Consider the following 25,391-nt stretch of genomic DNA (forward strand, 5'->3'; position numbering starts at 1 on the left):
GATTAGCTTGCCTTTATGCATGGACTCCGGTATGTGCTATTTGATTACTATTGTGTGGCGTGTCCATTTTATGCATATATATGTATGTAGTATATTCTCACTCACTAAACATTAGCTTACCCTCTCGTTGTTGATATTTTTATAGGTTCGCGTGATGGCGGCTCGGGTAAGCGTGGGGATTAGAGATCTTGGCTAGGTTGCTTTAGAAGATCTTGCTTTTGGACTCGATTTAGGATTGGGTAGCGTAGTCCCAATCACCATGCTCGGTTTTGTGTAAAAGTAACTAGTCGGGTCATGAGTAATAACCGGGATATGATTTAACTAACGTATTATTGTATTAAGGAGTTTAAATTATTATTTGTATGTTTTTAAGTTCGTTGAACTTACTTTGATAACAAATACGTTTTGAAAATTGTTTAATGTGACCTAAAGTGTTATTTAATGTATATTAAAAAGGAAAAAAATTTATGGGCCGGAATTCGAAGGGTTGAGTCGTTACATATAGTATGAATGACGAGTGCGTCACGTCTGGAAGACTATACCAGTGACTCAGTAGTGTGGGCTATCGGTATATTCTAGTTTGATCAGCTATGGGTTGCCGGTCCTCTTGTGTATGGCTTTAAGTGATTAGTGACCAGTGCCTTTAATGTAGAGACCCGTCCTAATCCATCCGGACGAAGTCCATATCGATTATAAATGATTCACAACAATTGATTTCATCGCGAGGTACTTGACCTCTATATGATACATTTTACAAATATTGCATTCGTTTTTGAAAAGACAATCTTTCATTACATCAAAAATTGACGGCATGCATACCATTTCATAATATTTCTAACTATAATTGACTTAATAATAATCTTGATGAACTCAATGACTTGAATGTAACGTCTTTTGAAATATGCCATGACTGACTTCAAGTAATATCTTTAAAATGAGCAAATGCACAGCGGAAGATTTCTTTCATACCTGAGAATAAACATGCTTTAAAGTGTCAACCAAAAGGTTGGTGAGTTCATTAGTTTAACATAAATAATCATTTCCATCATTTTAATAGACCACAAGATTTCATTTCTCATAAATATATGTCCCATGCATAGAGACAAAATATCATTCATATGGATTGAACACCTGGTAACCGACATTCACAATATGCATATAAGAATATCCCCATCATTCCGGGATCCTCCTTCGGACATGATATAAATTTCGAAGTACTAAAGCATCCGGTACTTTGGATGGGGCTTGTTGGGCCCGATAGATCTATCTTTAGGATTCGCATCAATTAGGGTGTCTGTTTCCTAATTCTTAGATTACCAGACTTAATAAAAAGGGGCATATTCGATTTAATAATCCAACCATAGAATGTAGTTTCGATCACTTGTGTCTATTTCGTAAAGCATTTATAAAAGCAGCGCATGTATTCTCAGTCCCAAAAACGTAAAGAGTAAAAAGGGATCAAATGAAACTCACACATATAAATATTGTAAAACAATTATTAAAACATTTGCATGTATTCTCAGTCCAAAATGTAAAGAGTAAAAGGGATCATATGAAACTCACTCATATAAATATTGTAAAACAGTTAATAAAGCATTTGCATGTATTCTCACCCCAAAAATGTAAAGAGTGAAAAGAGAGCAAATGAAACTCACGCATATAAATTTTGTAAAATAGTTAATAAAGCAGTTGCATGTATTCTCAGCCCAAAAATGTAATGAGTAAAAAAGGAGCAAATGAAACTCACCATAATGTATTTTGTAGTAAAATACATATAACGATATTTAACAGCTGAACAATGCAGGGTTGGCCTCGGATTCACGAACCTATATCAATTGTATATTTATTAATATATCTAATCGTATTCGAATGAATATATATATAAATTTATTAATTACATTAATTTTATATTAATAACATATATTTTTAATTTGTATGTACATTCAAATGGTTAATATTTTTATAGTTATATTAATATATTCATATACATACTTGTTTAATGTTATATTTAAAAATCGATAATTTATTGTTTGTAAGTGTTTATATAAATAATTTTAGTAGGTTTTATATATATAGTTATGTGTAGTTTTAATATAAGTATAGTATATATAATAAATATAATTTATGTACAAAATACTTGTTTGCTTAAAAATGATAGTTTCGATAATAACGATTTACTAATAATAATAAGCATAACTTTATTAAAAATGATAATATTAATAATAATATTGATATTGTTAATAATAATACTAATAGTTATAAGAGTGTGACTAATACTTAATATTAATGACAATAATGATAACTTGTATTATCTTCATAATAATGTTAATAATAATGATCCTAATCATAATAATAATAACAACACATCTGTTAATAATAATAATTATCATACTTTTAATAGCAATAATAATATCAATATTTTTGATAATTTTAATGATAACATTTATAAAATTGATAGTGATGTTAATAAGTTTTATAATACTAATAATAATAATATTACTACTTAATAATACTACTAAGATTAACCATATTACTAATACTACTTATAATAATCATACTTTTAATACTAAATACAACAATAATAATAATTAGAACAATAATCATAATATTAATTTTAATAATAATAATATAATTAATAATAATAATAACTTGATAAATGAACTACCTTCAAGACTCCAAAAAGAATAAGAAACTGTCCAAGCCGAGACTCGAACCCCCGACCCCTCGAACACCCATCCATCCTTATAACCAGCTGGGCTATGCCCAATTTCCGAAATAATACAGAAAACAATTATAATTAACCCGTATTTTATTTATTCCTATTTCCATCCTTCTTCATCTTCTAAATCGACCAGAGTTTCCCACATAGCAATTACAACTGAATTGGTTTTTGGATTCATGAACTAAACATAAATGATTCTTCTGTGGTTGTCTTGTATTAACAGCAACCGTAAAAAAAAATTAAAAATAAAACAAACCTGCTGTTGTTCGAAAAAAAAACTCAATATATGATTTTGAAACTGGAATGTTTTGAGACCTCACTTCCTTCATAAAAGATCTTAGAAATCATTATTAGAATGCATTAGAATCATCAATTGATCCTGAAACATTAACTAGCACTCGAATTTTTATGAAGAACAATCTGGTTGACTTTTTGCAAAATAACTTTGACTTGAAAATTAGTGTTCGATACAACGAATTGAATTATAATATTTTGCAGAATGATTGAGTAAAAGAATCTTAACCCTTCTGCATTTAAAGATTTGGAAATTGTATTCGAATTCGTGGACTTTGGAATTTTTTCTTAATAACAGGGAACGATATATAGATATATAAATACATCTGTTTTATTTTCTTAAGTGCAGTAGTAGTTTATAACGTGAAATTGAAGAATTCATTACATATCAATAATTTGTCTAGCTTGTATCCTAACAGGCTAATGGTCGACAGAATCAAAAATAAAGGACAGAAGTATCAAATAAAAAAATAAAAAAAATAAAAAAATATAAAAGGTGAAGTGATTACTAACTGATTTTGTACTGGATCCTTTGTCTTATGGTATATAAAAAAAAATTCGATTCAATTATCCTAACAGACAAGAACAAAGTTTAAAAAAAAATTGATTGAGATGGGAAAAGATTTGGGTTCAAAGAAAGAAAAAAAATTACACGTGATTTCATATATATCTGAATATAATTTTTTTTTTATAATTATAAATTTGCTATATTGATTTATATATATATATATATATATATATATATATATATATATATCCATATATGTATAAGTACTGAAATCATATACACACAGTATCTGGTTTATATAATATATACATAAATGTATCTGATTATAAGTGTATATGTATATTATTAATAATATTCCTACTAATAATATTCCTACTAATAATAGGTATGTTAATAGAATTTAACAATAATGATAATAGTAATAAGGATAATATATCATTAATACTAATAAAGATACTAATAACAATAATAATAGAAATACTTTATTCTAATAAAAAATAATAATTAATACTAATAATCAAATGTACCAAATTTCATATATATATAATAATATTACTAATACTGATATTACTACTAATACTTATATAAATAATAATTTTTGTATAACAACCATATTTTAACTTGTATTATATATTATTAATTACGTGATATCTATTAATCATATAACCTATTATGTAATAGTTTTTATTGGCTCATTAATATTTATAGATTTTATATATGTTGTATATACATAAAAATTTTACATATTTGCATATAGATTCAATTTAAATTACATCACAATTATTTTGTAACTTGTTTTACATATTTTAATGTTTAAGTTATATTTTATAAATTCAAATTATTATATATACTTACATTTATTTATATATATATTGATATACATATTTATTTACAAATCAATCATTCGTGAATCGTTGGGAATAGTCAAAGGTTAATTGATTCAAATAAAATAGTGCAAAGGTCAAATGTATGCATGAACACAGTTCAAAGTTTATGAGACTTTAACATTACAAGCTTTGCTTATCGTGTCGAATTCATATTAAGATTAATTTTGAATTTGGTCGGAAATTCCCGGGTCATCACAGTACCTACCCGTTAAAGAAATTTCGTCCCGAAATTTGAGTAAGGTAGTCATGGTTAACAATAAAAATGTTTCCATGATGAATATGAGCTGATAAATAGAGTTTTCATCATTACAGAATAATACAGATAAAATAATTCGATTATTCGAAGAGCACTAATGAAACTATCAAGAGAGGTCCCAACGGACATCGTCCACCTTCGCCCAAAAACTTGCCCAAATTTTTAGCCGTTAGTAAAAAAAAAATTCAACAGCTATCCCAACGGTCACTTTTACACTATATAAACACCAACCATATACTTCATTTTATACACTCAAACATATATTTCTTTTATATTTCCACATTTCTCAAAATCAAAATCAAACACTCCCAAACTGTAAAATGTTAACATTTCCCCCAATGATTGTTTCATTCAATGTTCATTACGGAGGTGATTTCCGTAATCAGATGAAGGAATATGAGTGGGGCGACAGTATTTCGTTTGAAGATATCGACATTCGTGTTGTTGGTTTACGAGACTTGCTATCCTTTCTGAAGGAAAAAGTTCCGTGTGAATTCACGTCTGTGTTCTTTTATAAAGACGATTATGATGCGGATTGTAGGGCAAGTTTTCTGTGTACCGATGATCAATGGTACTTTATAAAAGATACCATTGAAGATCGCGGTAAACGCATTTCTTTGTATGCGGTTCTTGAAGATGAAGAGACGTTGGGTTATCGTTACCTCAATGAATCAGCTGAAGCAGCAGTTGAGGCATCAAGAGAAATACCGATGTCTCCAGAGTACCTCACGGATGGTGAAATGACTGGTGAACGCTACTTTGCAGATGACAATTGACGACGACGAGTAGTTTGATTGTAATCTTTTAATTTTTAATTGTCGTGATGTTTTAATTTTTAATTATTGTAATTTCAGTGTTGTTGTCGAGTTTTATATCTTCCTTTATGTTTCAGAGCTCTTCGTCTTTTTAATCTCCTCTCGATCTCTATTAAAACGAGTAATGGTCTAGAATTTGTAAGTATGGAGTTTTGAATGAATTTAATGTTATAATCAAGAAAGAACGTAATAGCACGATTTGATTCGTCAAATTATCAGAATCATTGAGAATAGAGTTATCAAGAATATACTTTCTTGATGTGTTCAAAAGTTAATTAGAATGAAAGAGTTATGTAACATGACACATGATGGTGGTATGATCTCTGTGAACCATCATGTCCCATTAGAACTCAGCATGATTTACTGTAATATAATCACGTTGATCAAGTGTCATTATATTATACTAACTCATGCATCAGTTCCCAACATTACTTCAATAACATTCATATTTTAAGCTTGAAAGTTTACAGAATATAGAAACTAACAGTTTCTATATGATGTAACACTGATAGCACTAAAAGATAAATGATTTCAGATAGTATTAGTTATAAAAATATATTCAGAAATATCGAGGATATTTATAATGAAAGATACGATAATATCTTTGAATATCTAAAATCAGAGGATGATGAAGACTATTGTCCGCAAGGGTTTAGAGTAATGAGCAAAATATTCGCTAAGACTTCAGCAGACATTCAATTATTTAGATTCTTTGAAGTCAAACTTATTCTTTGTGATTTGTCCACAGCTTCTTTCATAGTTTCGCATAATCCGCTTTTCGGTACTAAATTTTCTATCGAGCGTTCCTAACACTCCATTCTTTATCATCAAACTTCTGATGGTTAAGGTCATTTATGGTTGTCTACAGTTTCTGATGCTTCATTCAGCTTTTTCAACATTTAGAGTATTGATTTGTAGACTGAGTGCTTTTCAGAATTTCAGAATGAGAGATCATAATTCTAAGAGATAAATATCATACTTATAAATGTTGATGTAGATATGCTGTGAGTTTTCAAAGTACTGATTGCTGATTCCCGGTAATTGGTATGGCAGTTCTCGTTACAAGATACGGATGAGTATATGATTGGGTTTCAATGAATAAATATAATGATTTATCAGAGAGATTTAAGCCAAGAAGCAACGAGGTTGCTGGTACATCTGCTGGGAATATGGTAGAATGTAAAAGAATTCTCCGATATCAAAAGGGTAATCGTATATATCAGGATTATAGTAAGGCTACTTCGAATGAAAAGTCGAAGTTGACTTGCTGGAGCTGTGACAAAATTGGCAACTTTGAAAAGGGATTGCAAAAATTATTTTTGCTAATAAATGCCAAAGGATCTGACGCGGCTACATGTTAAACTGTTACTCAGTTTCCGAGAGTTTCTCAGGTGCATAACTATATGTATAAATCTTTCCTTCCGTGGATGAAGTGCGGTTGATTCATCCTATCGATTGAGGCGTTTTCAAGAATCATGAAAGGTTTGAACGCAGATTCTAATCGTCAAAATACAAATGAGGTTTAAGGTGAACTCAAGTGGCAAACTTGAAGAATTGTTTAGTTTCATATGTTATAGTCAATATTTTAATTCATTTTTAATTGTCCAGTGTTGATAGTTCTTAGTTGATAGTCTACAGTTAGCAGTTCAATAATTTAATACATAATATTCGAATTAATTAATACATATCGTGACCCGTGTACAGGTCTCAGACTCGATCACAACTCAAATTATATATATTATTTGAGAATCAACCTCAACCCTGTATAGAGAACTCGATCATTATTGCATATAGAGTGTCTATGGTGATTCCAAATAATATATATAGATGCGTCGATATGATATTTCAAAACCTTGTATACGTGTCTCGATATTTAAAGTGCGTAAAATAAATAACAGAATTTAAATGACTATAAATTAAATGCGTAAAGTAAATAACAGAAATTAAATGACGATAAATAAAATTGCGAGAATGTAAATTGCGATAAATAAAATGTAATACGGAATTAACAGTTAGCTAGGAACAGTTAGCTAGGATTCTGTTAGCGTGGTTTCTTAATAAAAGTTCATATTGTCAAATAGTCTGTTTCTAATCAATTTTTATTATGTCCATTATTTCTTCATTATGCCACTTGTTGGATTCTGATAAATCAAAATCCAAATATGAAATTGGATGAATATGGTTATTATGTGGTGAATAGATTTGTATATCAGTGGATGTAAGTAGGATAGTAAACGACTGTTGAATCAGCTTCGAAGAATGTACAATGTAATTTATTAATGTGAAATCTAAATATTCCTCGGGTATTACCTACCCGTTAAAATATTTTCACAATTAACACTTTGTACGAAAGAATTTTTAATTTCAATCTTTATGAAACATATATACATATATATTTTCTTCAGATGTAATCATGGATTCATTGAGTTAATATGATATTAAACTCATTTGGTTTACCGTTAGAACTAGAATACATAATCTCTAAAACATTTAGAGATTACTTAATCGCCATGAAGAACGAAGATAATCGATGTAGAATGATACGTAGAACGATGATTATACTCGAGGTACAGAATGAGATGTTGAGGCATGGATTGTTGATGGTACTGGTGCTGTTACTGATGGTACTGTTGGTGTCGGTGATGTTGCTGAAGCTGGTACATTTTGCACCATATTCTCCAAATTTATTTTTCGAGCGCGAAGTTTGTTGACTTCTTCTATTATTCCGGGGTGATTGTCGGTTGGAACGAGCGAATGAATAAGGTTTAGAATTTTAGATATAATATAATCTTGGCAAGATATTCGGGAAATGAGAGAGAAAATAGTATTACAAACAGGTTCGCCGGTAAGTGCTTCAGGTTCATCGTCAAGAGGTAAATTCGGTTGGTGGAATGGAAAGGATCGCTTTCTTCTTGTCTCTGTTGGTTTAGTTGACTACGAACCCATCGCCAATTCATCCCGAATTGGTGATGACTGATTTTGTTGATCCATTCCAGTTATACTGCTTTCGAAGCTCAAGTGTGTTTCCATATCGGAATAGCTGTCAGAATTCGAGGAACTTGAACTGGTTGAGGGATTCATCTCGTACGATCAGATGAAGTATTTTCGATAAGAAATAGATTATAGGATATAGATTAGTACCTTGTAATACATAATTTACATATGCATATATAATACTAAAATCCCATAAGTTACGGAGGAATCTACGAAAGCTGTCAGACAAAGTTACAGTAACAGATACACTAAGATATGAAGTAGCAGATACGTTAAGATATGAATTTTGTCTATACACTATTCATGCAGTCAATGCAGTAAAACGTGTCTAGACTAAGAATGATAAGCAAGTAATTTTCGACACGAAATGATAAGCAAAACTTTTGACATGCAGACACGGTCGAAGTCCAGAATTACTAATGCATCCTAACGACTTATCAGTTAGACACTCTAATGCAGACCTGGTTCGCTAAGACCACCTCTCTGATACCAACTGTAGAGACCCGTCCTAATCCATCCGGACGAAGTCCATATCGATTATAAATGATTCACAACAATTGATTTCATCGCGAGGTACTTGACCTCTATATGATACATTTTACAAACATTGCATTCGTTTTTGAAAAGACAATCTTTCATTACATCAAAAATTGACGGCATGCATACCATTTCATAATATATCTAACTATAATTGACTTAATAATAATCTTGATGAACTCAACGACTTGAATGCAACGTCTTTTGAAATATTCCATGACTGACTTCAAGTAATATCTTTAAAATGAGCAAATGCACAGCGGAAGATTTCTTTCATACCTGAGAATAAACATGCTTTAAAGTGGCAACCAAAAGGTTGGTGAGTTCATTAGTTTAACATAAATAATCATTTCCATCATTTTAATAGACCACAAGATTTCATTTCTCATAAATATACGTCCCATGCATAGAGACAAAATATCATTCATATGGGTTGAACACCTGGTAACCGACATTCACAATATGCATATAAGAATATCCCCATCATTCCGGGATCCTCCTTCGGACATGATATAAATTTCGAAGTACTAAAGCATCCGGTACTTTGGATGGGGCTTGTTGGGCCCGATAGATCTATCTTTAGGATTCGCGTCAATTAGGGTGTCTGTTCCCTAATTCTTAGATTACCAGACTTAATAAAAAGGGGCATATTCGATTTAATAATCCAACCATAGAATGTAGTTTCGATCACTTGTGTCTATTTCGTAAAGCATTTATAAAAGCAGCGCATGTATTCTCAGTCCCAAAAACGTAAAGAGTAAAAAGGGATCAAATGAAACTCACACATATAAATATTGTAAAACAATTATTAAAACATTTGCATGTATTCTCAGCCCAAAATGTAAAGAGTAAAAGGGATCATATGAAAATCACGCATATAAATATTGTAAAACAGTTAATAAAGCATTTGCATGTATTCTCAGCCCAAAAATGTAAAGAGTGAAAAGAGAGCAAATGAAACTCACGCATATAAATTTTGTAAAATAGTTAATAAAGCAGTTGCATGTATTCTCAGCCCAAAAATGTAATGAGTAAAAAAGGAGCAAATGAAACTCACCATAATGTATTTTGTAGTAAAATACATATAACGATATTTAACAGCTGAACAATGCAGGGTTGGCCTCGGATTCACGAACCTATATCAATTGTATATTTATTAATATATCTAATCGTATTCGAATGAATATATATATAAATTTATTAATTACATTAATTTTATATTAATAACATATATTTTTAATTTGTATGTACATTCAAATGGTTAATATTTTTATAGTTATATTAATATATTCATATACATACTTGTTTAATGTTATATTTAAAAATCGATAATTTGTTGTTTGTAAGTGTTTATATAAATAATTTTAGTAGGTTTTATATATATAGTTATGTGTAGTTTTAATATAAGTATAGTATATATAATAAATATAATTTATGTACAAAATACTTGTTTGCTTAAAAATGATAGTTTCGATAATAACGATTTACTAATAATAATAAGCATAACTTTATTAAAAATGATAATATTAATAATAATATTGATATTGTTAATAATTATACTAATAGTTATAAGAGTGTGACTAATACTTAATATTAATGACAATAATGATAACTTGTATTATCTTCATAATAATGTTAATAATAATGATCCTAATCATAATAATAATAACAACACATCTGTTAATAATAATAATTATCATACTTTTAATAGCAATAATAATATCAATATTTTTGATAATTTTAATGATAACATTTATAAAATTGATAGTGATGTTAATAAGTTTTATAATACTAATAATAATAATATTACTACTTAATAATACTACTAATATTAACCATATTACTAATACTACTTATAATAATCATACTTTTAATACTAAATACAAAAATAATAATAATTAGAACAATAATCATAATATTAATTTTAATAATAATAATATAATTAATAATAATAATAACTTGATAAATGAACTACCTTCAAGACTCCAAAAAAGAATAAGAAACTGTCCAAGCCGAGACTCGAACCCCCGACCCCTCGAACACCCATCCATCCTTATAACCAGCTGGGCTATGCCCAATTTCTGAAATAATACAGAAAACAATTATAATTAACCCGTATTTTATTTATTCCTATTTCCATCCTTCTTCATCTTCTAAATCGACCAGAGTTTCCCACATAGCAATTACAACTGAATTGGTTTTTGGATTCATGAACTAAACATAAACGATTCTTCTATGGTTGTCTTGTATTAACAGCAACCGTAAAAAAAAATTAAAAATAAAACAAACCTGCTGTTGTTCGAAAAAAAAAAAAACTCAATATATGATTTTGAAACTGGAATGTTTTGAGACCTCACTTCCTTCATAAAAGATCTTAGAAATCATTATTAGAATGCATTAGAATCATCAATTGATCCTGAAACATTAACTAGCACTCGAATTTTTATGAAGAACAATCTGGTTGACTTTTTGCAAAATAACTTTGACTTGAAAATTAGTGTTCGATACAACGAATTGAATTATAATATTTTGCAGAATGATTGAGTAAAAGAATCCTAACCCTTCTGCATTTAAAGATTTGGAAATTGTATTCGAATTCGTGGACTTTGGAATTTTTTCTTAATAACATGGAACGATATATAGATATATAAATACATCTGTTTTATTTTCTTAAGTGCAGTAGTAGTTTATAACGTGAAATTGAAGAATTCATTACATATCAATAATTTGTCTAGCTTGTATCCTAACAGGCTAATGGTCGACAGAATCAAAAATAAAGGACAGAAGTATCAAATAAAAAAATAAATAAAATAAAAAAAAATATAAAAGGTGAAGTGATTACTAACTGATTTTGTACTGGATCCTTTGTCTTATGGTATATAAAAAAAAATTCGATTCAATTATCCTAACAGACAAGAACAAAGTTTGAAAAAAAATTGATTGAGATGGGAAAAGATTTGGGTTCAAAGAAAGAAAAAAAATTACACGTGATTTCATATATATCTGAATATAATTTTTTTTTATAATTATAAATTTGCTATATTGATTTATATATATATATATATATATATATATATATATATATATATATATATATATATATATATATATATATATATATATATATATATATATATATATATATATATCCTTATATGTATAAGTACTGAAATCATATACACACAGTATCTGGTTTATATAATATATACATAAATGTATCTGATTATAAGTGTATATGTATATTATTAATAATATTCCTACTAATAATATTCCTACTAATAATAGGTATGTTAATAGAATTTAACAATAATGATAATAGTAATAAGGATAATATATCATTAATACTAATAAAGATACTAGTAACAATAATAATAGAAATACTTTATTCTAATAAAAAATAATAATTAATACTAATAATCAAATGTACCAAATTTCATATATATATAATAATATTAATAATACTGATATTACTACTAATATTTATATAAATAATAATTTTTGTATAACAACCATATTTTAACTTGTATTATATATTATTAATTACGTGATATCTATTAATCATATAACCTATTATGTAATAGTTTTTATTGGCTCATTAATATTTATAGATTTTATATATGTTGTATATACATAAAAATTTTACATATTTGCATATAGATTCAATTTAAATTACATCACAATTATTTTGTAACTTGTTTTACATATTTTAATGTTTAAGTTATATTTTATAAATTCAAATTATTATATATACTTACATTTATTTATATATATATATTGATATTGATATACATATTTATTTACAAATCAATCGTTCGTGAATCGTTGAGAATAGTCAAAGGTTAATTGATTCAAATAAAATAGTGCAAAGGTCAAATGTATGCATGAACACAGTTCAAAGTTTATGAGACTTTAACATTACAAGCTTTGCTTATCGTGTCGAATTCATATTAAGATTAATTTTGAATTTGGTCGGAAATTCCCGGGTTATCACATTTAAGCTGTGCTTGATGCTTGTACTGATGTCCACCTAGATATTGTCACACTTAGCGTTATGCTAATTCCCCCACAGTGTTTTGCCCTGCAGGTAAAGATTAGCAGCTTTTGATGGGTTGTGCCGGGCAGCTGCAGATATTTGACACAGTGTCACTCTGATGTGTTTCGTAATAAACAATATGGTTAAATGACTTGTATTAATAACGTAACACCTGTGATTTTATGTAATCATACAAGTATGTACTTATATATGAAATGTAAATTAATAAGTCTTCCGCTGTGAGTGTCTTTAAAAAAAAATGTTTGTAAAAAGTACGGTGTTACACGCTCAGACCTGCGTTAGAATGGACACCACAAAACCTGCAATTGGCAACCATAGCTAAACCATCAGCATCATCTTCATGCTCTAGATCTGGTTTATTCTGATCGGAATGACAAGCAAATTTCGACTGGCAAGCAGGAATTTTGAATGTAATTATGTATATCGGGTGATATTGAATAATCGTACAAGATAGAGAATCGTTTCGGGAAGAATACTTTGTAAGAGACGGTCAATGATAGATTGAAAAGGGCGGGTCTTAGAGGTTTATTGTTATGATTCGTCTTGTGTACTTCATTTGATTTCGTCCTTTTATTTTCGTGTTGTTCTCGGTTATGATTAGTTAGTTTGTTTTTAGGTTTCGGGTTGTTAGGGAGACACGTTTATAGATAGTTTGCGAGGTACGAGCTTCCCTGTTTTCCCCGTCTTTTGTAATCCATGTTGATGGCGTTTTCTTTGAAAAACGACCTCGTATCTATACGAGTTTCATTATTTCGCCGAAAAAAAATTCTGATTCACTGATTATTCACATCTATATTCATATCAATCATTCATGCATTTGAATTATTCATGTACACCAACAAACTAGTAGATCGTGTGGATATCCACAATTAGGTGGATATCACTAAATTGAACGATCATTGTCATCCCTAGTAGGAAATGAAAACCGGTTGAGATCAAATACCTTCCAAAATGAGTAAATTATAGATTTCATCCATTACCTATTAAATAATATATAGTTTCAATTTAACTTGATTTTAAATAACAATAATTTGTTTGATAATAAATTTAAATGAACAATTTGAATGATGTAAAATTATCGTATTAGATTTTTAAATATATAAAAATATATGTATTTGTTAAATGTTGTAATTATAGATTAATTATACATATCTTATTTAGAAAAGGCTTATAATTTAAAGAGGTTATTCAGTGTTAAAATCATCTCAACACACAAGGCCTTGGTCATAGATACAACACACTTAGTAAGATATAGACATGAGATGGTGTTACACTGTTACTTAACTCTAGCTTGAAGCTGACATGTGCCTCAAAACTCTGCCTTCTAAACAGTTCAGCCAGAAGACATGAATAGAAATTTGATAGTCATCTTTCAGAAGCAATAGCAAACCCCTAATGATTGACTTGGAATATATTCTCGAATCACTATACCCTTGATGAAAACACCAAGGCAGTTTGATTGAACAATGATAATTCTGCTTACTACCTTGGTACAGATTTACATACACAATGTACATGCATATGTGATTACAACACCTCTTTTTCAAGTTTCAACACGGCCATGAATGCTTCTTGAGGCACATCAACTTTTCCAATCGCCTTCATTCTTTTCTTTCCGGCAGCCTATAAGGTAAAAGCAGAGTACAAGAATTTAAACCAACATATTTTTTAGATAAGCCAAGCGAATGTGCAAATAAATATTTGGTTTCAGATTCTGATATCTTAGTACTTGGGAGGAAAAAGTACCTGTTTCTTTAACAACTTTTTCTTCCTTGATATGTCACCACCTATCGAAAATTTTGAAACAAAAATAATAAAGGTCACATAACAATAAAATCCTTCAACTCAAACAAAATACTCCACCTAATACCAATAGAAAATTGTTGGAAGGATTTAATACAAGATATTTAAATGCACACTAACCATAGCATTTGGCTAGTACATCTTTTCTAATTGCCGACAAGCTTTCACTCGCAATTACCTTGGTACCAATGCATGCCTGGTGTTGCAAGATAATATCCCAGTGTTAAAGTATGCAAATCACACACACGCACACAAAAAAATGTATAAACAGGCGTATAATAGGCGAACCACGAGCGAAGATATAAATGAGCCTTACCTGAATGGGCACTTTGAACATTTGCCTAGGTATAAGTTCCTTTAGCTTTTGAGTCAAAGCCCTTCCTACAGAATATGCCTATAAAGAGACAATATGCTTATGTCATTATAACCTGTCAATGAACAAGAGAAAATAAAAATAAAAATGTCAAGGTGCAGATTCATATACATTTTATCCTCAACCATTACAACATATTAAAAGATAATAACTTTCAAAACCTACTATGCGGTGTAAATGTTTTAAATAGCCAGAAAATCGAAATCCTCATATACTATTATTGCGAAGAATCTTAACAAACTAAATTGCAATTAACGAAGAAAATTTCAGTGCAAATGCAGATTGTATCATATCTACCGCTTCCTATAAAGGACACTTAAATAAAAATTTAAAGCAATTCCTTCCATCTTCAGGATCCAATTTGATACAAATAATAATGAAAATAAAGATAAATTGAAAAATACCTTATCTTTGTGTACTATTGTTGACAAAGGCTCCACATCATCACCATTTATCAACACATCAAGCTTTATCAAATCACTTTCCTTGTACCTGCATGCACAATTTGATCACACACGGAACGAATTTAGATGGGTGTATATTATCTAGCAGTCCATCTATAAACGGTGACCATGATCATGTTTAATTCAAGCAATTCTAAAAACTTAAAACATGGGTTGATATTTAAATTAATTTTCTGACTAATTCCTGAATTTATCCCACTTTGATGAGTGAAGTATGTTGTCAGCAATCTACGTTAAAATCTAAAGACATGTAAAGTATATAATGTAAGCAATAAATGGTATGACAATAACAATTAAATCATCCAACTAAAGGTTTACCCAATAAAGGAATACTCCATGCTAGCATAGCCTTTGCTCCTTGATTTTAGCTGATCAAAGAAATCTCCTACCATCTGTAAAAGGACACATCACACATGGTTGCTGGATAAATAACTCATAAGGGAAGACATGGTATATCTTTTTAAGAAATAAATTTCAACACAATGTCAATTTAAAAATGTTAAGCTATTTATTTTATGTAACAACCTCAGCTAGTGGCATTTCATAAGTGAGGGAAGCTCTACTCTCGTTAATAAATTTCATTTCTTTAAATTCTCCTCGTCGATCTTGGGAAAGTTCCATAAGTGAACCGATATAATCCTTCGGGGTGAGCATTTCAATCTGTAAAAAGGATACAAACCATAAAGAATAGAAAATATCATAGATTGTCTGATTGTAATATATTACAATAACATAAGCCCATAAGAGGGAAAATCATAAGATGCTGAAATACCTTCACAACTGGCTCTTCAATTGACTTCCTTTTACCTTGTTCAGGAAGTGCTGATGGGTTTGAACATTCGACCTAAAAAAAAGTAGGGTACAAAGTGTATTATATATTTTCTATAATTTAACAGAAAGTTCATTAATATTGAAATATAAGATAGTAAGGAAAAGAATAATATAAAGGAAAAAAATAGATATAAAGAGTAGAACTAACGGTTTCACCATTGACGCAATGTACTCGGTATACAACACTTGGTGCAGTGGTTATTAGTGTCAAATTGTACTCCCGTTCAAGTCTTTCCTGTGCAATACAAACTATCATATTTATGAAGCCAAAAATCATCATACGATGCTTTATCAAGATCATGAAGATGATGGATGTAAGACACTAGACATACCTGAACAATTTCCATATGGAGTAGACCTAAAAACCCACATCTAAAGCCAAATCCCATGGCACTTGACGTCTCTGGCTCAAACTGGAAAACAAAGATAACAACGAAATAAAAAATCTACCTAGTAAATGGGCATGAATTTACATTAAAGGATAATCACCTAAAATATCTAAATATAAGAAAACAAAACAAATGATATATATATATATATATATATATATATATATATATATATATATATATATATATATATATATATATATATATATATTCAACAACCTATATGGCACAGGTTAACTTTATTTTCAACGATATAAGATAAATGCAATACATCTAACAAATACAGACAGCACAACCACATGTTAGCTAACCACAAATACATGAGGTGCTAATGGGTGTTAGTGTTACCTAATCATATAACTCAAATTTATGGTGAACGACAGAAAGTTGCACAGTGACGACAATAATAGTAGTACATGATTGTTCATCGTGTTAGGCGACCAACGTGATTCACAACAGACAAATTCAAGATGGATCCATATTTCAAGATGATGTTCAACAAACTCACTAAAAATAGTGAAAATGCCTTTTAGCCAAGTAATATGCTTTACAAAGTTATATACCATATTTCTTTTTTGTAGATACAGGGACACAGTATGTCTACAGTTTGCATTCAATACAACACAGGGAGCAAAAAACATAATTTATGGAGCCTAACCTTCAATGCAGCATCGTTAAGCTGTAGTTTCTCCAGTGCATCACGTAAATCTGGAAATCTGCAGACAAATTATGTTGCTCAGTGCCACAGTTTAAGGTATAATGTAGTTCTTGAGGTAAGTAACAATAAAGAGAAGGGTTGTACTGGTCTGAATCAATTGGAAACAAGCCACAGAACACCATGGGAGTAGCTTCTTTATATCCAGGTAAAGATTCCTCTGCTTTTCTACTATAGTGGGTTATGGTGTCACCCACCCTAGCATCCGCTACTGACCTTATTGAAGCCGAAATGTAACCCACCTATTGCAATCAAGTTAACGCAGATAAATGTAAGGAAATGCAATTAAAAACGCTAGTCATGAAACGAGTTTGAATTTTATCTTTGTATTGGGAGAATAAAATATTAGTAAGGTAACAAAATTAAAAGAGTATGTAAAGACTATGTTGCCCCTAGCTATTGTATATTCTTCAGATGTAATCAGCTATTCAGCTCCACAAAACGAAATTTTTGCTAATCTGAATAATTAAAACTGGAAAAGTAATACCAAGCAAGACACACTAGTAAATGTGTTCCTACCTCACCAGCATATAGTTCATCAACTTGCTGTTGATTAGGAGATAGAACTCCAACTTCGTCAGCATAATAATCCTGCATCATGCCACTTGTCAAGAAAAGGAAAGAAAACACTGAAAGGTCAACCTTTGACATTAGAAGTTTTGACTGAATCAGATAAAACAATCATTAAGCAAATATATATTGATTTAAATACAACACAACAAATTATCAAAAGTGTAACTCAACGAGCATAAAGTATGGTCTTACCTTCCCACTAGCCATAAACAGAATTCTGTCACCTTTCTTTACAGTACCATCAATAACACGAAAATATACAATTACACCCCTGTACGCATCATAGTAACTGCAAAGTTCATAGTTAGACAGTTAATCGCACAGTTATTTCTGAAAATGCTAAACTCATGAAACTGTTATAGCAGAAAACGCGAGAGGGCCTAGAGAAAATAGCAAGAATGAATGGTGAAGTTACATTCTATTGCCTTCTTTATGGTCTACTGTCAATGGTTTTGGTATTTAGCATTAAAATATGGAAAGAGTGGGATTTTTTTATTTATAAATAACTCCAATGATGAAGGACATGATACCTATCAAATATAAGAGCTCTCAAAGGTTTTCCAGCGGAATTAGGTGGTGGCGGAACCCTTTGAACGATGGCATTCAGTATTTCATTTATCCCTATTCCCTCCTGTCACATATATATATAAACAGTATATACGTTACTATTACCATCTTAAGATATTTTCATAGATCCCGTAAGTGAATGACTTGCAGAGATGTCAGAGGGAAAAATCCTTGAGGAAAAGAGCTTATAAATTTTTGTTTTGTTCATTGAATCAAATAAAGTCTTATTTTGTAATACTATTGATCTTAAACATTCTATAAAACTAAAAGCTGTATAAAGCTACACAGGATAGGTATACTGTATACCAACTTACCTTTGCTGAGCAGTAAATAGCATTGCTGCAATCCAGTCCGATAATCTATTAAAAATGATGAGTTAGAGAGTAAAATGCCAAATTAACTCAATTAATGAACAAAAGTGCAAAAAAATTATAAAGGTTGAATTCAAAGGCAGATGTATTCAAAAACTGAGGGGTTACATATTTGTCACCAGAGCTGGAGCTACACAGTAAATGTACATCACGAACTAAAGTAAATAACAGAACAAAAGTACAAAATTCTGCAGTTATGCCAAAAAATATGTGCCTAATGGACATGTGGCATAATGCTTAACTATTTTGAGTTATACGTGTGCAAGGATTTAAGCTAAGAGCCCACTAGGCACATTATTAGGCACCATAAGTATCATTAATCATAACAGAAGATAAACCAAACAACATTATGGAAGATATTAAAAAACAAACAGCAATTTCATATGTTATAGATATTTCCTTATCAGGTCAATCTGCTATAAATGTTACTACGAAGTATCTACTAATATTAGGTATTAGTAGTATTTTTTTTTTATGATGCTTGTAGTTAGCTATAATTGGTGGAACTATCCTATATCCAAGAAAAGAATCTTTAGTGACATTTTCAGGTACTAACCCAGTACTTATAAAGTTGGAGTATCACTATATAATTGAAGGGTGAATGTTGCGCCTATTGCCACCTCTATAAGGACTTTCTATTACAACATCTTCTACGTTCCATCCTTCTCTATTAACCCTTATTAATGTTGTCCTACATTGCAGTTCGGAATGAAAATCATTTAGGGACATCAGCATAACGTTTTCTAGTAGCTCTTAAATTCCTTCTTTACACTCTTAGTGACTAATTAGATTCTTATAAGCAATTGTTTTCTTACTCCAGCTACTTTACTCTTGCAACCCTTCAAACAAAACTGATATTTTTATATATTATTTCACCAGCAACCTTCAGGCAGAACTGACCCGTACTCACGTCACAAAGCTTTAAAATGTGTAGAGATGGATTGCAAAATTATGCAAGTCAAATGTATATACATGTTAATTTTTTTATTATTTTTGAAAGGTGTATATACATGTTGATTAGATAAAGACGTTCACATTATGTGTTCTATATGGATAGGCATAATTAACTTAACATATGTTAATTAGAACAAACTCGCATCAACTTGAAAAACAAACAAAATTGCCTCCTCTGAACTAACCTCTTCAATTTCTTGAACAACACGGCTTGGTTCGGCACCTGGAAGATCGATTTTATTCAGAACCTGTTGGGCAAATGAAGTGTCAGATAATATGGTACTAGCTATAATAACATCCATCCATATGTGAGGCATGATATGATTCTGTCATATCAATTTATTTATTGTCTATAACAAGTGGATAATAAAAAAGGAAATAATAGTCAACTTACAGGTATCACTTCAAGGTTGTTTTCCAAGGCCAAATAAACATTAGCCAACGTCTGAGCTTCCACTCCCTACAATGTAAGGTTTGGCTCAAGATTAAATGAAACTACAGCTAAAAAAACAATCTTAACAAATAAACTTAGCATATGTAAAAATTTAAATTGCTATGAAAATGATAATGATCATGGATAGGATAGGATAGGAAAAACTAATCGGAGACAAGGTTAATAAGAAGATTGATAATGCTAAAAACGAACATATATTTCATAGCATTATTCCTCAAGAAAGACAAGCTTTTAGTTGCAATTGTTCTATTTACAAGTGATATTCGTTTAAATAATAAAAGGTGAAGACAAAAGACAGATTCGACGAATTGAAGACGCAAACGACCAAAAAACTCAAAAGAACAAAAGACAATCAAAAAGGTTCCAATTATTGATAAGAAACGTCTCGAAATTACAAGAGTACAAGATTCAAAACGCAAAGTACAAGATATTAAATTGTACGCAAGGACGTTCGAAAATCCGGAACCGGGACCAGAGTCAACTCTTAACGCTCGACGCAACGGACTAAAAATTACAAGTTAACTATGTATATAAATATAATATAATATATAATTAATTATATTAATTATATATATATTATATATATATTATAAACCGTCGGTAAACAAAGAGCCAAACTCCTCTGAGCTGTAAAAGTAACCTCCGCGACTCGCGGAGTTTGAAGGCAAAATTCACCGCGAGTCGCGGAGCCCCAAAAATCGAAATTCCCTATAAAGCCAACCGAATTCTGATCACAATTCATATCTTTTTCTTCTCTTATCATACGTAAAATTTATATATATATATATATATATAATTTATATTTTAATTTTAATTTTAATTCTAATAATAAGGGTATGTTAGCGAATGTTGTAAGGGTGTAAGTCGAAATTCTGTCCGTGTAACGCTACGCTATTTTTAATCATTGTAAGTTATGTTCAACCTTTTTATATTAATGTCTCGTAGCTAAGTTATTATTATGCTTATTTAAAACGAAGTAATCATGATGTTGGGCTAATTACTAAAATTGGGTAATTGGGCTTTGTACCATAATTGGGGTTTGGACAAAAGAACGACACTTGTGGAAATTAGACTATGGGCTATTAATGGGCTTTATATTTGTTTAACTAAATGAAAGTTTGTTAATGTTAATATAAAGATTTACAATTGGGCGTCCCTATAAATTACCATATACACTCAATCGGACACGATGGGCGGGGTATTTATATGTACGAATAATCGTTCATTTAACCGGACACGGGAATGGATTAATAGCCACTAGAATAATTAAAACAGGGGTGAAATTACATTCAAGGGTAATTGGTGTAATTGTTAACAAAGTAGTAAAACCTTGGTTTACACGCAGTCGATAACCTGGTGTATTCATTAAACAAAGTATTAAAACCTTGTTACAATTCGAATCCCCAATTAGTTGGAATATTTAACTTCGGGTATAATAATAATTTGACGAGGACACTGGCACTTTATATTTATGACTGATGGACTGTTATGGACAAAAACCAGACGGACATATTGAATAATCCAGGACAAAGGACAATTAACCCATGGGCATAAAACTAAAATCAACACGTCAAACATCATGATTACGGAAGTTTAAATAAGCATAATTCTTTTATTTCATATTTAATTTCCTTTATTTTATATTTAATTGCACTTCTAATTATCGCACTTTTATTTATTGTTGTTTAATCGCACTTTTAATTATCGTACTTTTTAATTATCGCAAGTTTATTTTATCGCACTTTTATTCGCAATTTCATTATCGTTATTTACTTTAAGTTTTAATTTAAGTCTTTTATTTATTTAATATTTTACATTAGGTTTTAACTGCGACTAAAGTTTTAAAATCGACAAACCGGTCATTAAACGGTAAAAACCCCCCCTTTATAATAATAATATTACTTATATATATATATTTGTATTTTTATAAAAGTAAACTAATATAGCGTTGAGCTTTGTTTAAAGATTTCCCTGTGGAACGAACCGGACTTACTAAAAACTACACTACTTTATGATTAGGTACACTGCCTATAAGTGTTGTAGCAAGGTTTAAGTATATCCATTCTATAAATAAATAAATATCTTGTGTAAAATTGTATCGTATTTAATAGTGTTTCCTAGTAAAATATAAACTATTTTATATACACCTCGCTTTGACATCAAAGATGCATCCTAAAAACAAAGCAGATCGTAATAAAAAATATATATATACAACTGAAAAGGCAACCTTTATGAGAATGTGAAAGACGAACCTGTGAAGCATCTACAACAAGAAGAGCACCCTCACATGCAGCAAGAGATCGAGAAACCTGCAATTAGAAATAAGAAGACAGAAAGACAATGCAGCACTCATGAGACAAATATACTAAACGATAGCATACACAAGAATATGAAAAATCTAGACATTTCATAAACATAAGATATTCAAAAAATAGAATGCCAGGTCATACCTCATACGAGAAATCTACATGCCCTGGTGTATCAATAAGATTAAGGCAATAAGGTTGGCCTTCATACGCAAAACGCATTCTAGCAGCCTGAAAGAATAATTAGCAATATTAATTAGTAACAAACACATAAATGGAAATGGACAACATACAAAAGAACTAGTATCATGATGTGATATATTTTCCGTCCAATAGACATGTATAATATAAAACCATCATACAATGTTTAATGAGTATTCACAATTAGGTATGTGTACAACATGACTCATTTGATAACTAGGTTTCTTTTTCTTTGTAAGATACCAATATTGTATCAAATTCAATCGATCTTCATCATGAGAAAACAGATGAAACTGATGTTAATGTTTGAAAATACTTACCAATAAAAAAATACACCTTCAAAGTGTAATCACCCAAGTGGGCACATTAGTTATCAACATACTAGGAGCCATACACCTTTTTCAAATGTGTGATATTAGTGGCTTTAGGGGTCTTTTCTATATACAGGGAAGATTAAAGTCAATCCAACTCAATATTTCCTAATGTTACACTTGCATAACTTATGATTGAAAGGATAAGGCCGGCTATATCACAAACACGTAAGATGTGTGCATCAGCCAAAGAGAAATTTCAAATAACTACGTAATATAAGTAGTAGCAACCTACTGTAAACAGTAACAAAACAAGTGGCATATATAATACTTATTCAATATGAGATGAAACCTTATAACACGTTATTCCCTTTCAGTTCATTTTTATATATAATTTTCACTAATATCTACAAGAATTCGGTTTATGAAAATGCACCTGTAATTTAATAGTGATACCCCTTTCTCTCTCAAGATCCATATTATCCAGAAACTGCTCTTTCATTTCACGTGATTGCACCGTACCAGTGACTTGCAGCAATTTATCTGCTAATGTCGATTTTCCATGATCAATATGTGCAATGATAGAAAAATTTCTAATCTTTTCCGTCGGGACCTACAGTTCAATAAGCATAAGATGCAATTTATTTTCAAAACCAAACTTAGCTAAGACCAGTGCAATACTTCTAGAAAACAGGTAAATAAAAGAGCATGAACCTCCGTTCATAATATATCAAAACAAGTCAGTAAGAACGTGCCTTGAATAATTTACATAAATGTACAACGTAATTTTTCTCATTTGGCATAACGAAACCGTAAGCATCAAACTTTAACCAAAAAACTTTATTTGAATAAGAATGTTGCAAATTTTAAGACAGGAACTTTTTATTTTAAATAACTGTATTAACTTGTTAAAGATAAAAATATATCACAACAATCACTAGTTGAGTATCACTGCACTCAATTCTTCAAAACCATACACAATGACTTTTATTGACTCTCAAGTCAAACCCTCATCCTTTCAATCCCAAACCCTATATTTTTTTCGTTAATAAGCCAATAGCATATCTATATCTATCTAAAACATCTAAAATAAAATTAAAATAATTGAATGTAGCTACTGAGTTTTGTTTTCAACAACATATGAATTCGAAATTAATATATCTTTACAGAAAATTAATTAAAGTAATTTAAAAAGTAGCCTGATGGACCTCCATATCCATAGGATCCATACTCAACCTCCAGCACCATCATCACTAAATGACATCAACAGATTACTAAAATTTTGGTATAAATAATCGTAATTCAATAGCGTTTAGCTAAACGGATTAACGTATATCAACACAAAACGACAGCGTTTGATGAATTGAAATGACCGTACCTTCAAAAGACGGTCTCGCCCAGCGAGGGCAGTTGCTTCGGAATCAGAAACGTCTTTCGATTGAACATCAACAGCTTTACAGCACACGCGAACCGTACGCCGGCGAACTTTACTGTAATTACGGAAAGTACTTTTGGAAGAGTGGAGAGTGTTGAATTTGGTATTGGATGCGGGAATTGGAAGGTGAAAATGGTGGTTGTGGTTGAGGATAGTGGTGGTAGAACAACGACGGTGGCCGTGCGGCGGTGGTATTGAGGATAAGAAGAATTTGATGTTCGTCGCCATGCTAACACGGCGGTGGTGGGGGTTAATGTTCGTTTGAGGTTTTTAAACCACAGGTTCATTCACTACTTGGCCGTTATCTTTGAGAATTTACCACTAACTGGAATTTTATTTTATTAATTATACAAATTGAAATTACAGCTTCTGTACATCAAATCAAAATTCAAAATTAATAATTAAATACTGTACTAATACTTGGTTATTATTTTTTAATTTTTATATTTTTAGTTTAGCTTTCACAGAGAATAGATTAACTTTCAAAAGATAAATTAACAAATCTTTTAAACATATTTACTGGACTAAAGAATGGTAGATATTTCATGTTTAGTTATTAAAAATTAAATATAGTGGA

The 25,391-nt window shown here is 30.2% G+C and overlaps 1 protein-coding gene across 1 annotated transcript; it reads right to left on the reverse strand.

The window, feature by feature from the left end:
* Positions 1–14,294: 14,294 nt before the first annotated feature.
* LOC139843305 (translation factor GUF1 homolog, chloroplastic-like) lies at positions 14,295–25,082 on the reverse strand. Its single transcript, XM_071833379.1, has 22 exons — positions 24,758–25,082; positions 23,816–23,992; positions 23,012–23,098; positions 22,814–22,870; positions 20,502–20,567; positions 20,293–20,355; positions 19,097–19,141; positions 18,746–18,846; positions 18,408–18,504; positions 18,162–18,233; positions 17,730–17,884; positions 17,586–17,643; positions 16,871–16,951; positions 16,687–16,773; positions 16,480–16,551; positions 16,233–16,367; positions 16,026–16,099; positions 15,648–15,735; positions 15,187–15,264; positions 14,991–15,066; positions 14,814–14,854; positions 14,295–14,690 (listed from the first exon to the last, which is right to left on the reverse strand). The coding sequence occupies exons 1-22, from the start codon at positions 25,040–25,042 to the stop codon at positions 14,595–14,597; spliced, it is 2,091 nt and encodes a 696-aa protein (XP_071689480.1). The 5' UTR covers positions 25,043–25,082; the 3' UTR covers positions 14,295–14,594.
* Between the last annotated feature and the right edge of the window lie 309 nt (positions 25,083–25,391).

Source organism: Rutidosis leptorrhynchoides, chromosome 4 (genome assembly GCF_046630445.1).
Source record: "Rutidosis leptorrhynchoides isolate AG116_Rl617_1_P2 chromosome 4, CSIRO_AGI_Rlap_v1, whole genome shotgun sequence".
Taxonomy (NCBI): domain Eukaryota; kingdom Viridiplantae; phylum Streptophyta; class Magnoliopsida; order Asterales; family Asteraceae; genus Rutidosis; species Rutidosis leptorrhynchoides.